Source organism: Ranitomeya imitator, chromosome 4 (genome assembly GCF_032444005.1).
Source record: "Ranitomeya imitator isolate aRanImi1 chromosome 4, aRanImi1.pri, whole genome shotgun sequence".
Taxonomy (NCBI): Eukaryota; Metazoa; Chordata; class Amphibia; order Anura; family Dendrobatidae; genus Ranitomeya; species Ranitomeya imitator.
This window is the reverse complement of record NC_091285.1, coordinates 363,769,688-363,787,584: the sequence shown is the minus strand read 5'-3', so window position 1 is coordinate 363,787,584 and position 17,897 is coordinate 363,769,688. Positions and strand designations below refer to the sequence as shown.

At 42.4% G+C, this 17,897-nt stretch overlaps 1 protein-coding gene across 1 annotated transcript in view; it reads right to left on the bottom strand.

Moving 5' to 3' along the window:
• The window catches only part of PTPN12 (protein tyrosine phosphatase non-receptor type 12), an 82,521-nt gene that overhangs the window by 21,986 nt on the left and 42,638 nt on the right, over positions 1–17,897 (bottom strand). Inside the window, exons 6-12 of the mRNA XM_069765131.1 lie at positions 16,879–16,950; positions 16,376–16,435; positions 13,743–13,885; positions 13,588–13,654; positions 13,432–13,509; positions 12,074–12,169; positions 7,483–7,565 (exon numbers count right to left, since the gene is read on the bottom strand). Coding sequence (XP_069621232.1) covers positions 7,483–7,565; positions 12,074–12,169; positions 13,432–13,509; positions 13,588–13,654; positions 13,743–13,885; positions 16,376–16,435; positions 16,879–16,950 — 599 coding nt within the window. The remainder of the gene's footprint in view (positions 1–7,482; positions 7,566–12,073; positions 12,170–13,431; positions 13,510–13,587; positions 13,655–13,742; positions 13,886–16,375; positions 16,436–16,878; positions 16,951–17,897) is intronic.

The following is a 17,897-nucleotide window of genomic DNA, read 5'->3' as shown; positions in this document are numbered from 1 at the left end:
TATAGTAGATATTAATAGAGGCAAACAACACTCGCTGGCTTTACCCCTGATGAAGCAGCTAGGCAGCGACACATGGAGTCTTTCTCCTGCCACATTCTGGGCCTGGTATATTGCCCTTTGAAGCGGATTTACATACCATGGCTTTGCAATCCTTCCAAAATACTGATGGGAAATAGTTTTAAATTTTCCTTTCCATTTTACAATCCTTATTGATTATAGTCTGCTCAACTTTCACACAAAACTTTTATACAGGTCCTTCTCAAAAAATTAGCATATAGTGTTAAATTTCATTATTTACCATAATGTAATGATTACAATTAAACTTTCATATATTATAGATTCATTATCCACCAACTGAAATTTGTCAGGTCTTTTATTGTTTTAATACTGATGATTTTGGCATACAACTCCTGATAACCCAAAAAACCTGTCTCAATAAATTAGCATATTTCACCCATCCAATCAAATAAAAGTGTTTTTTAATAACAAACAAAAAAACCAACAAATAATAATGTTCAGTTATGCACTCAATACTTGGTCGGGAATCCTTTGGCAAAAATGACTGCTTCAATGCGGCGTGGCATGGAGGCAATCAGCCTGTGACACTGCTGAGATGTTATGGAGGCCCAGGATGCTTCAATAGCGGCCTTAAGCTCATCCAGAGTGTTGGGTCTTGCGTCTCTCAACTTTCTCTTCACAATATCCCACAGATTCTCTATGGGGTTCAGGTCAGGAGAGTTGGCAGGCCAATTGAGCACAGTATTACCATGGTCAGTAAACCATTTACCAGTGGTTTTGGCACTGTGAGCAGGTGCCAGGTCGTGCTGAAAAATGAAATCTTCATCTCCATAAAGCATTTCAGCCGATGGAAGCATGAAGTGCTCCAAAATCTCCTGATAGCTAGCTGCATTGACCCTGCCCTTGATGAAACACAGTGGACCAACACCAGCAGCTGACATGGCACCCCACACCATCACTGACTGTGGGTACTTGACACTGGACTTCAGGCATTTTGGCATTTCCTTCTCCCCAGTCTTCCTCCAGACTCTGGCACCTTGATTTCCGAATGACATGCAAAATTTGCTTTCATCAGAAAAAAGTACTTGGGACCACTTAGCAACAGTCCAGTGCTGCTTCTCTGTAGCTCAAAAGTGGCTTTACCTGGGGAATGCGGCACCTGTAGCCCATTTCCTGCACACGCCTGTGCACGGTGGCTCTGGATGTTTCCACACCAGACTCAGTCCACTGCTTCCTCAGGTTCCCCAAGGTCTGGAATCGGTCCTTCTCCACAATCTTCCTCAGGGTCCGGTCTCCTCTTCTCGTTGTACAGCGTTTTCTGCCACATTGTTTCCTTCCAACAGACTTACCATTGAGGTGCCTTGATACAGCACTCTGGGAACAGCCTATTTGTTGAGAAATTTCTTTCTGGGTCTTACCCTCTTGCTTGAGGGTGTCAATGATGGCCTTCTTGACATCTGTCAGGTCGCTAGTCTTACCCATGATGGGGGTTTTGAGTAATGAACCAGGCAGGGAGTTTATAAAAGCCTCAGGTATCTTTTGCATGTGTTTAGAGTTAATTAGTTGATTCAGAAGATTAGGGTAATAGGTCGTTTAGAGAACCTTTTCTTGATATGCTAATTTATTGAGACAGGTTTTTTGGGTTATCAGGAGTTGTATGCCAAAATCATCAGTATTAAAACAATAAAAGACCTGCCAAATTTCAGTTGGTGGATAATGAATCTATAATATATGAAAGTTTAAATGTAATCATTACATTATGGTAAATAATGAAATTTAACACTATATGCTAATTTTTTGAGAAGGACCTGTATTTATTCAGCTTTTGGGCAGTATTTTTTTTGGCAAACTATTTTTTTTATCAATGTATAATTTGCTGGTGTATGCTGCTTTTACTGTGCCAAGTTGTCCTTGTTTTCTCACAAGGAGACCGCTGAGTTATCATGGCAGCAGGGGCGTACTGCCATCTTTACCATCTGATGAAGCATAGCTTGTGGAAAACGTCATGTTAACTAAATACTACTATACATTTGTATTGCAGCATACAGAACAAGTAATTATCGCAAGTTTACTCCCCTAATGGGACAAACAAAAAATAAGGAAACATGAAAAATAAAATTAATGTTAAAAATATGAAAAATATAAGATATGAAAATTTGAATCATTTTTTCTTTAATTATTAAAGGAAGAAAAAGGTGATTCAAATTTTCATGTCTTATATTAATAAAGCATGTTTGGTCACATCTGTGAAAAGTTCCATCAAAACATAAAACTAATGAATCTGTACAGTACATGCCGTAAAGAGCAAAAAATGACCAGAATTGCATATTTATCTATCATTTTAGGCCATGTTCACACAATGCGGTTTTTACTGCGGAACCGCCACGATTTTGCCGCTGCGGGTCCGCAGCTGTTTTCCATGCAGGGTACAGTACAATGTACCCTATGGAAAACAGGAACCGCTGTGCAAATGATGCGGAAATTCACTAAAAAAGCCGCGCTGAATAGCTGCGGTAAAAAAGAAGGACCATGTCACTTCTTTGTGCGGAACTGCAGCGGTTCTGCACCCATTGACCTCCATTGTGAGGGTCAAACCCGCAGTAAAACCCGCAGACGAAAAAAAATATCTGCGGGTTTTCTGCGGTTTGTGGTGCAGAACCGCTGCAGCAGGAAGTGCGTGGGCGGAGTGTGGCTGCCCCCCCGTGCTCCAATCCCACCCCCCCATGCTCCGATGCCACCCCCCCGCGCTCCGACGCCCTCCCCGTGCCCTCATCTCCCCCCATTATACTTACCGGGCCTCCCGGTGTCCGTCCGTCTTCTCCCTGGGCGCCGCCATCTTCCAAAATGGCGGGCGCATGCACAGTGCGCCCACCGAATCTGCCGGCTGGCAGATAAGTTCCAGGCACATTTTGATCACTGCGATAACCTCACAGTTATAACCCCCCCTTTATCACCCCCATAGGTAGTAACAATAATAAAATAAAGAATTTTTTTTTTTCCCCCCCACTACAGTTAGAACTAGGGTTAGGGTTAGGGGTAGGGTTAGGGTATTTTCAGCCATTTTAACCCTAAAAAAACTTCCTAGAAAACACACAGACTCTGCAGAGAAAACTGCATAAAAAAACCGCACTAAAAAACGCATCAAAAAACGCACCAAAAAACGCACCTGCGTTTTCTGCCAAAAGCTGCGGTTTTTAGTGCAGAAAAAACAGCAGGGAAATCAGGAACGTGTGAACATGGCCTTAGCTGCCATACCTCCATAAAAATATTAAAATGAAAAAAAAAAAAAAAAAGGTTGAAGCGTCATATGTAGTGATGAGCGAATATACTCGTTACTCGAGATTTCTCGAGCATGCTCCGGGGTCCTCCGAGTATTTTTTAGTGCTCGGAGATTTCGTTTTTATTGCTGCAGCTGAATGATTTACATCTGTTAGCCAGCATAAGTACATGTGGGGATTCCCTAGCAACCAGGCAACCCCCACATGTACTTATGCTGGCTAACAGATGTAAATCATCCAGCTGCGGCGCTGAAAACTAATTCTCCGAGTACTTACAAATACTCGAAGGACACCCAAGCGTGCTCGGGAAATCTCGAATACTGAGTATATTCGCTCATCACTAGCCATATATACCACCATAGGGTAGAAAAAAAAATCTCCCACAGCTACAATCAACAGAAAAATATAAAGTTATGGCTTTCCAAAATTAGTCATTTTTATTATTTTTTTTATTTTTTTTCAATTTTTTTCCTTATCACTTAAAAGGCCTGGGTACGCACATGCACGACGGCTGGGTACGCACATGCACGACAGCTGGGTACGCACATGCACGGCTGAGTAAGTACATGTACGACACGTCGTGAATGGGTTAGACAGGATTTCAATTCTATTTACCTCCAGATTAAACCCGTATAAAATAGCTCCAGCATTCCTCTACATATTACCATATAAACAAGAGGGATTTCCATTAATAAATAACCATCGGTCACACATAAGTGGCATTTGCACATGTGGAGCTGCAACATAAAACTTCAGGTCCACTTTTCCAGCAATTTCCCACCAGGCCTTTAGATTCTTTCAGTTGCTTCCTAGTAACAGACCACAACTCCAGCGAGGGTCCAAGCTAACAAAGTGGCGTCTGTCATCTGTTGCTGCAGGTTTAGTCAAAGGATATATGTATTCAAATAGGACACAATCGTGGGTAATAACCAAAGCATTTCTGGGAGAGTGACAGCAGCATTGCAAGTACAAGTGTAGCTGGGCACAAAGAACTGAATTCAACAAGACTTTAGAAGCTTCCTGGCTAAAGTCCAAAGAAAAACCCTCAAGTCTTAAGAGCGTGGGGTTTAAACATCAAACAGCTTTGGTGCCGAGCCCGGGGAATGCAACACTTAGCCAGAAATAGACAACACTTCACTTTCTTCCAGGACGCTAAAATAGAAACATTGTGGCATTCATAAGAGGAGTGTGACAATACACTGGCAGTGTCATGGAATACACACATATCCAGTACATGCAGATCAGCCTCGTGTGCCCGCTTTGTACACACAATAAAGGTACCGTCACATTAAGCGACGCTGCAGCGATATAGACAACGATGCCGATCGCTGCAGCGTCGCTGTTTAGTCGTTGTGTGGTCGCTGGAGAGCTGTCACACAGACAGCTCTCCAGCGACCAACGATGCCGTAGTCCCCGGGTAACCAGGGTGAACATCGGGTTACTAAGCGCAGGGCCACGCTTAGTAACCCGATGTTTACCCTGGTTACCATTGTAAATGTAAAAAAAAAAACAGTACAAACTTACATTCCGGTGTCTGTCGCGTCCCCCGGCGTCAGCTTCCCTGCACTGTGTAAGCGACGGCCGTAAAGCAGAGCGGTGACGTCACCGCTGTGCTCTGCTTTACGGCCGGCCGGCACTGACATAGTGCAGGGAAGCTGACGCCGGGGGACGCGACAGACACCGGAATGTAAGTATGTAGTGTTTTGGGTTTTTTTTACATTTACAATGGTAACCAGGGTAAACATCAAGTTACTAAGCGCGGCCCTGCGCTTAGTAACCCGATGTTTACCCTGGTTACAAGTGAAGACATCGCTAGATCGGCGTCACATACGCCAATTCAGCGATGTCAGCGGGTGATCCAGCGACGAAATAAAGTTCTGGCCTTCTAGCTCCGACCAGCGATGTCACAGCAGGATCCTGATCGCTGCTGCGTGTCAAACACAACAATATCGCTATCCAGGACGCTGCAACGTCACGGATCGCTATCGTTATCGTTCTAAAGTTGCTCAGTGTGAAGGTACCTTTACTAATAGCATAAAAAGCCTGTTCACAGTAAACAGCTTCCAATATTCGTTTTCTTTTATGACCTCAGGAAAGTGCCAAGCCTACCTATAGTGTCTGGTGATTCAAGCGTCTGTGCAAACATTTCTGTGCTCACTTTTTGTTAATGTTTTACATTAGTAGGGACATAGCCCAAACGTAGTTGCAAAGCCAGAGTACTAGTGTCATCATATTTAACGTAGTCATTGCAAACACAACACGGGTCCAAATGCCTTAAGATTGGAACCTTTAAGCGGTCTGCCGATAACAAAATGTTTTCACCTGTCTAGTCGCACTAACGGGTGACTTTTTTCCTGAATGGAAAGCAGTGCACATGCCCAACCACCACTGTAATACTCCTTCTGTAGAAGACTGATAGTCCTTGGGGATATCAGCGGAAGGACCCCCACCGATCTAGAAGTTATCATGTATCGTACGGATAGGTAGTAATATCTGCATACTGGAATAAAATTAAATCTAAAACAGAATACCGTGTACACTCGAGTATAAGCACCTAAATTTGCCATGAAAAACTGGGAAAACTTATTGACTCGAGTATAAGCCAGGTATGCATTGTCCCCTAATCCCTATCCTTGAATGCATGGCTCCTCATCCCCTATCTTTGAATGCATGGCTCCTCATCCCCTATCCTTGAATGCATGGCTCCTCATCCCCTATCCTTGAATGCATGGCTCCTCATCCCCTATCCTTGAATGCATGGCTCCTCATCCCCTATCCTTGTCTGCATGGCTCCTCATCCCCATCCTTGTTTGCATGGCTCCTCGTCCCCATCCTTGTCTGCATGGCTCCTCGTCCCCATCCTTGTATGCATGGCTCCTTACCCCTTATCCTTGTCTGCATGGCTCCTCATCCCCCTCCTTGTCTGCATGGCTCCTCACCCCCATCCTTGTATGCATGGCTCCTTATCCCCATCCTTGTATGAATGGCTCCTTATCCCCGTCCTTGTATGCATGGCTCCTCATCCCCCTCCTTGACTGCATGGTTCCTTATCCCCAACCTTGTATGCATGGCTCCTTATCCCACTATCAATCTATGCATGGTTCCTATGAAGAAAAAAAAAAAACATCCTACTTACCTTCCCTGCGTACCCTCAGTGCATCTTGTTCCGGCGCCAACAGCTCTTCCTGCCGAGCCACAACGTGGAACAGCTCATTAAGGTAATGAATATTAACTCCACGTCTATGGGAGTGGAAAGACGTGAGTATTCATTACTTTAATGAGCAGGGGACTTGTGATCGCTAGGCCGGAAGAGCTGCTGGCGCCAGCTGGAACAAGATGCAGTGAGGGCGTGCAGGGAAGGTAAGTAGGATGTGTGTTGGAAGACGGCAGCTGCGGCTGTAACTGCGCGCTATAAGTGAAATGAATCTTCACTGCCAGCGCAGTGAATATTCATTCCTCTTTAGCAGCGGGCACAGGCTTTAGCTGCAGCCGCCAGCTCCTGCCTCTGTGACCTGCGGCTCCGCCACTCCCCCGCCGTCTTTCTGGGACAATGACTCATGTATAAGCCAAGCGCGTTTTCGGCAAAAAACAAATGTACTGAAAAACTCAGTATATACGGTACTTCAACTTCCATTGGCTTCATAGTGGTGCAGCTTTTATGGCGCTTTTTTTAAATAAGCACTCGTTCCTCAGCCAAATATTCAGACTTTTTTGAATTGTCATTTTCAAAAGTACATTTTGTAGGCACACTGCTGCAAACCACTTGACTGTCACCTAATTGTTTGCGGCTATAAAATGAAGCCATGTTCTAGTTTGTTTCAGCTCTGCAGGCAGTAAAGTACCGTAATATTCGTACAGAGCAGAGCTGCCTCGACTATCACACCACAGCAACTGCTTTTTACTACACTGCCACAAGAAATTAATTTGAAAAGCTGAAACCCAAGGTTATGGGAACAGAAGGCGCACCGCAACTTATGGAAGTCATTAAAATACTGATATGAAACTCAATTTAAACCTAAAGATAGACTTAAAACCATAAGATTGGGAGATTAAGCATCCAACACAAATCCTCCCAAAAAAAAAATAAATCTCTTTTTATGACTAAACTAAAAAAAAAAAAAAATATATAAAATGTTCCAACCTATTAGCACAAATTCCAAAAAGACTGTCTGACCTCTTTACTTACCTACGGATTCTTGGTGGCTTTGGTGGTGGAGAATCCATTTTATCATTATCTGAGGCATTTACTGCATTTTCAGAATTTTCATCCTAGAGGTTTAGAAGACAAGTATAAATGTTAATCTCATTTAAACATTATCCATCTAGTTTAATTCATTACTCTGCATTGGATGGTAAGGTATTTATATATTTTACTTCGTTCTATTGCACCATGCCTGTAGTCAGTATGTAACTGCAGTATCGTGGCTGTGATATATAAAACATTTATTATGCTTATTTATATAGCCCCACCACATTCCGCAGCACTTTACAGACATTATAATTGACCCCACATATTTTTGGCGTATGGGGCAAAAACAGAGTACAAAAAGGAAACCCACAGGGAGAACATGCTGCCCATACGTAGTTGCTGTCTTTCACCATATCAAAAGAACCCTGTAAATCATAGCAATATAATATAGATTTTTAAAGGAAAGTCTCCGAACCCTTTAAATATAGCTGATGATTTAAATATTTTTCTTCTATTTTATCCCCCTCAGCGAGCTGACATATTTTAGTCACAGATCATTTGCGGGGTCTACGGTGCAAGTTCAGGAGCTCAATGACGAATAGATGTAGGTTGTGAAAGAAGCTTGTTTAGAAGTCGTTTTCAATGGCTCAGCCAACAATACTCTATTACAGGCATGCACAACATGCGGCCCGCCGAGAGATGTTGTAAGGCGTGCATAACAGTCAGGGAGACCCGGCTCCCTTTGTCATGTACTGATAGTGGTTCTGGAACTGCATACGTGTGCTAACGGTGGTTCTGATATTATACATGTAGCAATCCATAACATACTTCATGGCTAGGTAAATCCTCAAAAAACTTGAGGTAGTTGAACTGTATAAAACTGGAAAGGGATACAAAAAGATATCCAAGTAATTGATAAAACAGCCAGCAGCGTTCAAACTGATGAACAAATGGAAAATCAGGGGCTCTGTAAATACAAAACCACGGCCAGATAGACCAACAAAATTGTTTTCCACAACTGCCAGGAAAATTGTTCGGTATGCAAAGAAAAATCCACAAATTACATCAGCTGAAATACAGGACTCTCTGAAAACCAGCAGTGTGGCAGTTTCAAGATGCACAATAAGGAGGCACTTGAAAAATAGGCTGCATGGTCAAGTCGCTAGAAGAAAGCACAGAGACAAGCCTCAAAACGTCTGGAACAAGGTAATTTGGAGTGAAGAGACCAAAATGGAACTTTTTGTCCACAACCATAAACGTTACATTTGGAGAGAGGTCAACAAGGCCCATGATGAAATGAACACCATTCCTACTGTACAGCACAGAGGTGGATCGCTGATGTTTTGTGTATGTGTGAGCTACAAGGGCACAGGAAACTTATACTGGAGGCAAATTTGCACTCATCAGCCCGGAAGCTACTCATGGGACGTACTTGGACGTTCCAGCATGACAACGATCCAAAACACAAGGCCAAGTCAACCTGTCATTGGCTACAGCAGAACAAAGTGAAGGTTCTGGAGTTGCCATCAGTCTCATTGATCCACTCTGCGGAGATCTCAAGCACGCAGTTCATGATAGAAAGCCCAGGAATATACAGGAACTGGGGGCTTTTTGCCAAGAAGAGTGGGCAGCTTTACCATCTGAGAAAATAAAGAACCTCATCCACAACTATCACAAAAGACTTCAAGCTATCATTGATGTTAGAGGTGGCAATACACAGTATTAAGAAATGGGGTATGTGAACTTTTGATCGGGGTCCTTTGGATGTAAGGGGTTGTTATTATGATTTAAAAACAGAAAACACAGTGGTTTGACAATAAATGGCTTCACCCAATCACTAACCATGAGTGGAGAAAAAGTTTTGGTGTTATTCATATTCTCTGAAAAAAAAGACAAGAAAGCAAAAATTCTGCTGGGGTATGTAAACTTTTGAGCACAACTTTGTTTTCATAAAAATTCATAACTTTGCAATGCCTGGTGGATAACTGAAGCGTAACAAAAAAAAATGTTTAATAAAAAAATTTAAATGGAACCTGTGAGGCAATTCATGTTGCTCAAACAAATGTCTTTAATAACAGCCTGGCTGCACGTTTGCATATATACAGTGGGGCAAAAAAGTATTTAGTCAGTCAGCAATAGTGCAAGTTCCACCACTTAAAAAGATGAGAGGCGTCTGTAATTTGCATCATAGGTAGACCTCAACTATGGGAGACAAACTGAGAAAAAAAATCCAGAAAATCACATTGTCTGTTTTTTTATCATTTTTTTTGCATATTATGGTGGAAAATAAGTATTTGGTCAGAAACAAACAATCAAGATTTCTGGCTCTCACAGACCTGTAACTTCTTCTTTAAGAGTCTCCTCTTTCCTACACTCATTACCTGTAGTAATGGCACCTGTTTAAACTTGTTATCAGTATAAAAAGACACCTGTGCACACCCTCAAACAGTCTGACTCCAAACTCCACTATGGTGAAGACCAAAGAGCTGTCAAAGGACACCAGAAACAAAATTGTAGCCCTGCACCAGGCTGGGAAGACTGAATCTGCAATAGCCAAACAGCTTGGAGTGAAGAAATCAACAGTGGGAGCAATAATTAGAAAATGGAAGACATACAAGACCACTGATAATCTCCCTCGATCTGGGGCTCCACGCAAAATCCCACCCCGTGGGGTCAGAATGATCACAAGAACGGTGAGCAAAAATCCCAGAACCACGCGGGGGGACCTAGTGAATGAACTGCAGAGAGCTGGGACCAATGTAACAAGGCCTACCATAAGTAACACACTACGCCACCATGGACTCAGATCCTGCAGTGCCAGACGTGTCCCACTGCTTAAGCCAGTACATGTCCGGGCCCGTCTGAAGTTTGCTAGAGAGCATTTGGATGATCCAGAGGAGTTTTGGGAGAATGTCCTATGGTCTGATGAAACCAAACTGGAACTGTTTGGTAGAAACACAACTTGTCGTGTTTGGAGGAAAAAGAATACTGAGTTGCATCCATCAAACACCATACCTACTGTAAAGCATGGTGGTGGAAACATCATGCTTTGGGGCTGTTTCTCTGCAAAGGGGCCAGGACGACTGATTCGGGTACATGAAAGAATGAATGGAGCCATGTATCGTGAGATTTTGAGTGCACACCTCCTTCCATCAGCAAGGGCATTGAAGATGAAACGTGGCTGGGTCTTTCAACATGACAATGATCCAAAGCACACCGCCAGGGCAACGAAGGAGTGGCTTCGTAAGAAGCATTTCAAGGTCCTGGAGTGGCCTAGCCAGTCTCCAGATCTCAACCCTATAGAAAACCTTTGGAGGGAGTTGAAAGTCCGTGTTGCCAAGCGAAAAGCCAAAAACATCACTGCTCTAGAGGAGATCTGCATGGAGGAATGGGCCAACATACCAACAACAGTGAGTGGCAACCTTGTGAAGACTTACAGAAAACGTTTGACCTCTGTCACTGCCAACAAAGGATATATTACAAAGTATTGAGATGAAATTTTGTTTCTGACCAAATACTTATTTTCCACCATAATATGCAAATAAAATGTTAAAAAAACAGACAATGTGATTTTCTGGATTTTTTTTTCTCAGTTTGTCTCCCATAGTTGAGGTCTACCTATGATGTAAATTACAGATGCCTCTCATCTTTTTAAGTGGTGGAACTTGCACTATTGCTGACTGACTAAATACTTTTTTGCCCCACTGTATATATATAATTGTCTAAGGGTCTGTCTGTCTGTCTGTCTAGGAAATCCCGCGTCTCTGATTGGTCGAGGCCGCCAGGCCTCGACCAATCAGCGACGGGCACAGCGACGATGATGTCATAATGGTTGCCATGGCGACGATGATGTCATAAAGGTTGCCTCGATCAATCAGCGACGGACACAGTCTGCCGCGAATTCTGGAATCATCATTGTCCATATACTACGGGGACATGCATATTCTAGAATACCCGATGCGTTGGAATCGGGCCACAATCTAGTATTATATATTTTCTGTTTCAGAAAAAATATCCTTTGAAGATCTGGCCGGAGACCAGAGTAGTCCAGAACCACGGTGTTCTGCATGAACACACAATGTTTCAGCAGTCAATCAGGGTGGAGTCGGACTAGTCTTGTCGCCAGCCGGATCATCAAAGGTATATTTTTTATGATATGCCGAACTATTTCAGAGAATATAACCACCTGCATTTGTGCAGCAAAGGTTCAAAATTCATGAGCTTTTTTGACAGGTTACCTTTAAAAAGTTTTTTTTTTTTTCCTACATATAGCATGATGTCCCTTCTAATGATTTTTTTGCCCACATGCAAAAATAGCATGAAAATTGATTTTCTGGTAGAAGGGAAGGATCTGAACAATATAGTAGGCATCAAGTGGGTCCAACAAGTACTGGAAGTGATGACGCCAAATGTTGCGACCAACCATGCTTGACTGAACATTTACTTAGCGTACTGCTGAGGTCCACAAGGGCAGACAACGCGTATTCCTTTATTGGATAGAAATTAGGCCAGGAGGAACGCTTTAAGCGCTTTTCCACAGTCAGTAACACGTAACATGGCAATGAAGTTCTAATTAAGTTTCACATACCAAGTCATCCCCAATCTTTCTGGACTCATTTTCATACACCTCCAGCTGTTTCTGAAATAGCTGAGCTATGGCACGATGTACGAGTTCATACTGTTCCTACACAGAGGAGAAGAAAACAGGACTTCGTAAAACCAATAGTCGGCACAGGATTTCACCATGTAGATAACAATAGCTGTAACCCTTCATTACCCCATATCCCACCGCTACACGGGAGTGGGAAGAGAGTGGCTAAGTGCCAGAATAGGCGCATCTTACAGATGTGCCTTTTCTGGGGTGGCTGGGGGCAGATGTTTTTAGCCAGGGGGGCAATAACCATGGTTCCTCTCTAGGCTATTAATATCTACCCTCAGTCACTGGCTTTCCCACTCTGGCGGAGAAAATTGCACGGGAGCCCACGTCAATTTTTTCCGGGATTTAACCCTTTAATTTAAAAGCTAGAGTGCCCAAATTTTACACCAAGACACTTTTTACATTACTAAAGAGGAATATGTAATAAAAAGGGATATGAGATGGTTTACTGTACGTAAACCATGTCTCATATCCTGTCGGGTTTGAGAAGGAGATAGGAAAAGTCGGTAATTGAATTACCGGCTTCTAAGCTATCTAGCGCTGTATGAAAATTATATGTCTACACATAGTATAGGTATATATACATATATATCTATACTATGTGTAGACATTTATTTTGTCTATTCTAACCTGTCAGTGTGATTTTACAGTACACCGCACTGAATTGCCGGCTTTTCTATAGAACACCGCTGCGTATTTCTCGCAAGTCACACTGTTGGTCCGTGTGTAATCCGTATTTTTCTGGCCCCCATAGACTTTCATTGTCAGCGTATTGCGCAAAAAATACGCCAAACACAGCATGCTGCGATTTTCTACGGCCGTAGAAGACCGTATAATACGGATCAGTAAAATACGGCAGATAGAAGCTGGGCCATAGAGAAGCATTGTACCGTATGCAATCCGTATTTTCTGCACCTCATACGTCCGTAAATCTCGCTAGTGTGACGCCGGCCTTACTGTTCTAGTGAGTTAACCATGAGGAACACAGGCTCCTACAGCAATCAAAGGTTTTTTGGTCTTGTAGCCATAATATGGTTGTTGAAAAGAGTACATATTCTGGAGATCACAATGTTGGATTACACTATTATTAACACATTAAAAGCTCATTGCCAAGTATCAATGGAATTGTCATTTTCCTTCAAAAAAGCAGAGACACTGAACCCAAGATTTAACAGTGAATGAAAAACTGCATGTAACTTAATATCAAAATCAAATATGGCACAGATTAAAACATAAATAAATCATCACTTACAGGTAGTTTCCAATTGTAACTGATGCAAATTCCGTACCTTGGTTTGGACGGCCGAATGTCGCTGCGTCCTCATATCTTGAATTAAACTAAAAACATTAAACTCTCCAGGTATTTTCTGAAGAAAAAGACAATAATGGATTAATATCTCCTGACTGGAATCTTCTGAACTTTGGTTTTCATGCTTGCCACGTACCCGAGCCTTCAGCAGATTCCACGTATAATCTATTGCACAAATGGCTCCTGTCCGTCCACACCCTGCACTAAAGAGAAGAGGACAATATTCTACTTACAGCTTCTTGAGTCCACAATAGTGTTAGCATGTCATACAATTCCGCATAGATTGCATACCTGCAATGAATGCATAAAGGAACCTCCTCATGAGCCTGATAATCCCGCATCAAACTGATCATGTCAAGAATAGAATCGAAAGAGGACGGCACATCGTGGTCCGGCCAATTAACATAATGAAACTGAAGAATTCTACGTGTCTCCTGCCAAACAGAACGGGAAAAAAAAATTACACTGTGCTTTGTTGCACTGAAAAACCTGCCACGTGTGCACATGGCTTAAGATTTATTTCCACTCAGAATATGGGAGCTCCTTATTCTCAGTAACGCTGGGAGTCTCCCCACCTAGCCTTTTATTCTTTACAGTGCCAAATCAAAAAGATTTACTTTTCAAGTTAACTCCATCACTTGCAGAAATGTTCAGTTAAATCAGGTTTTCATCAAGATGCACATTAAATCTATAATATTATTATAATGTTAATTAAAAGCAAAAATACCAAGAGCACTTTGAAACACAAAGAAGATTACATAGTTGAAAAAAAGAAATTAATATCTTAAAATCTCCTTGGAATTCTTGTTTGTGTCGTATCGGTCAAAACCATTATAAAAGCAACTTCTAGAAGTCCTTAGATACACAGAGCTATCGGATTCTGAACACATCTTTAGAGAATAATGTCCATTTCTGGGTTTTGCAGCTTAGTTTAGTACTTGATTTATAATGGTTTCCAGTGTGATGTGTAATGATTACCAGTGTTACCAGTGATGGCCGCTCTCGGGTCTTCTGATCTCACTGCAGAGCGGTGTGTGATTATACCAGACATCTGCAATTTCCTCAATATTGTTACAATACAGCAGAGCTCAAGAGCTGTAAAAATTGTGTTTGCAAGACAAATTTCATTTCTCATGTCCTGTGTTAGTTACTTGTCTCACATTGGTAACTCCCCCTTCATGTAAAACAAGCTCTGGAGGCAGAGTTATCTTCCACGCAGCGTCCTCCCCAGAGGATGGAAGATGTCACTTATATAATGTAATAAAAGGTGATTTCTCAGCAACAAGGCATCTGATATGAGACACACAGGCATCACTCTCCTCAGCAGTCTATAACCTGTATGTCCATAGTAATAGTTTATATTCCCTTTTAATGCCCCTGTGTCCAGCTTTCTGCACCTTTGTCCAGCATCTCTGCCCCAGCGTGTCCAGCATAATGCCCCAGGTCTGGAAGGAGATCCATCAGGAGAACATCTGCCGCCTCATCAGCAGCATGCCCAGGCATTGCAGGGACTTTATACAGGCACGTGTAGGAGACATGCACTACTGAGAATAATTTCCTTGTCTTGAGGCATTTCCACTGAAGTTGGATCAGCCTGTAATTTGATTTTAAACTTTGATTTTGAGCATCAATCCAACTCCAGACCTCTGTGGGATATTTATTTTGACTTACATTGATCCTTTTTATGTTTTATTGTTCTCAACACATTCAACTATGTAATGAATAAAGATTTGTAACTGGAATAGTTCACTCAGTAATATCTAGGATGTGGGATTTTAGTTTAGAGTTAACCATTTTTTTGAGCAGTGTACCATTGTACCATAAGTTACTAGGGCTAATGGCAGACAGGGGATTGTTTTTCCCAATATATGAAGTTGCTAATAACATTGCATAGCCTGCAGGACATCCCATGACGCTACTGCAGTGCCTTTATTTGGTGCAGACTCCAGGTACAAGCAGCAAGGATTCCCTTTTCTCACACTTACGTATTAGCCAAGCCATTTCTACTTATAAAGGGTAAAAAATAAATTGATGGTGGGAACCACAACCATTTTTTTCTGCATTTGTAAATCTGGCCATTTATTACTTTTCTATTCATCCAGGTCAGGTGAGTGAAGAGGTGATGCCTCCACAATGCTTGAGCTCTGATACAAATATGCCATTAGATTTCAGAGATATATTACCAAAAATTATTAAAAAGGAAACACCCCAGTCTTTATAACAGACGATCAGCTGTACAACGACAAAAATCAGGACCATGGCTGTCTTATTAACCCAACATATTGTACAAATTAGGATAGCTAAGGCTTCTTCCAGACTTCCGTCGGTACGCGGCCGTCGCTAAGTGTCGGCGCGACGGACGTTGACGTTTTTTAGAACAACGTGGGCAGCGGACACAGTGTTTCAACACGTCCACTGCCCATTGTGAAGTCCCATGGAGGAGGGGGTGGAGTTCCGGCTGTGCATGCGCAGTTTAAAATGCAGGACCCAATGTACGAAAAAACGTTCCCTTGAACGTTTTTTCGATACGATGCCCCACCAAATACCGACGCATCCAGTGCATGTATAGAACGTGTGTCCATACGTCGCGATGCGTCGGTATTACAAGTCTATGTGCAAAAAACGCATCCTGCGGGCAACTTTGCAGGATGCGTTTTTGTTTTTTTTTTTACACAGAACGATGCAATGCGACGTCTTGTAAAAGACGGAAGTGTGAAAGTAGCCTTAGCCAATAGGAACAGCCATACAGACTTACCTGCGGGGCAGCTGCAATGTCAGCCCATAATGCCTAAAAATGTTTCACCAAGGTTCATGCAAAGATGACAACCCCTTAAGTGATCTGTTATCTGATTATCATACAGGCCACAATCATCTTAAAGAAAATGAAGATTGTGATTGTTAGCGCAATACCATACAAGACTTACATTCTGGAATTCCACCGTAAGCGTTCTAACGAAGTAATCTTTTCTGGACTGTTCTTCCTCCTACAGAAAAAAGAGACAATATACCAGTCAGTCAGTCAGTCATTCATATTGGTCTATTAGTCACATCCATGGCTAGAGGTGATCAAAAAGATCCAGCAATCACATTGGTAGACTTTGCCTGCCGAACCAAGACCCCACAAACCTGGAATCCGGAATCCATGGCACCTTTAGTGGGGCCAGTGTGGCATCATAGTTTTTGATGGGCCTACTAATCAGGAGAAGCCCTGATTGGAAGGCAGATCTATGGTCTGGCTGCCAAAGACTACTAAAACGGCTGATGGGGCCAGGGTCCTGTGAATTTATTTGATCAGCTCTTAAATAACTTATGCAAATGTATAAAATCGTGCAGCAGTGTTACATTTAGTCGGTAGCTCTACATACAGGTAGCGCCGATCGCGTGACGCTACACATAAGATACAACCTCCTCATGAAGGTGTACTTACACAAGAAATATGAAACGTTCCAAACGTTAAAGCTTGTTCTCCATAATTTGGATAATAGCGCTCACATTTTTTCTGTTAAAATCACACAAAAAAAAAAAAAAGAATATAATGGTTAAAAATATACATTACTCTAGCTGCCGATTAGCAAGTAACCGTTACCATTATGGACAATAGTAAAATCACAGAATGTAGAAATGACACAGGCATGTAAGAGAATTACATTGCCTAATGTAATACTGAAATCAATCCCTTTATGAGCAGACTTCCAGTAATTACTATCCTGGGATGCAGGGAATTACATCTCCCTCACCATTTCCCTGAAATAGCTAATGGCAGAATACACACTATCCTGGTGCGCGGGTGCACAGAGCAACACCAATAAACAGCAGCAAGTACTTTACTGGAGATCCCTGTGGGGAAATCCGAGACTCCTCACACCCCAGATAGGTATTTATCGTATTGCTCCCACATGTAGGTTAGGACTGTATTTCACTACAAAAAACAGTGAAGTCTGAGGAAATGTAAAAAGATAATTAGAGAGTGATAGGAATCCAGCGCTCCTCCTGGCCACTGACCGATAGGCTGCTGTGTACACAGGCACAGAAGGATAACAGCAATCACCACTGAAGCCGGCATTGGGGCGCTCCCCACATGTATCTAGGGAATTCTTGGTACCATTTTGGCCCATACTGTGAGTCGCTGATGATTTCTATTTTTATCAGCCACTTGTAGCCAGGGCTGTGGAGTCCGAGTTGGAGTCAGGGAAACTGAGGAGTCGGAGGTTTGGCTTACCAACTCCACAGCAACGTTTGTAGCTTCATTTTTCCTCTATAGAGTGTTATGAAGACCACTAGGAAATTATTTCATTTACTGTGGGTTATGCTATATAATTTTAAGAAAAGTTGTGTAACCAGAGCCTAAAGTTTATTCTCTATGTACATGTCTTAAGCGCTGTGCGAACAGGATACTACTGCACTCATCAAGCTCCAATATCTCATTACACGAGACATTGCCAGGAC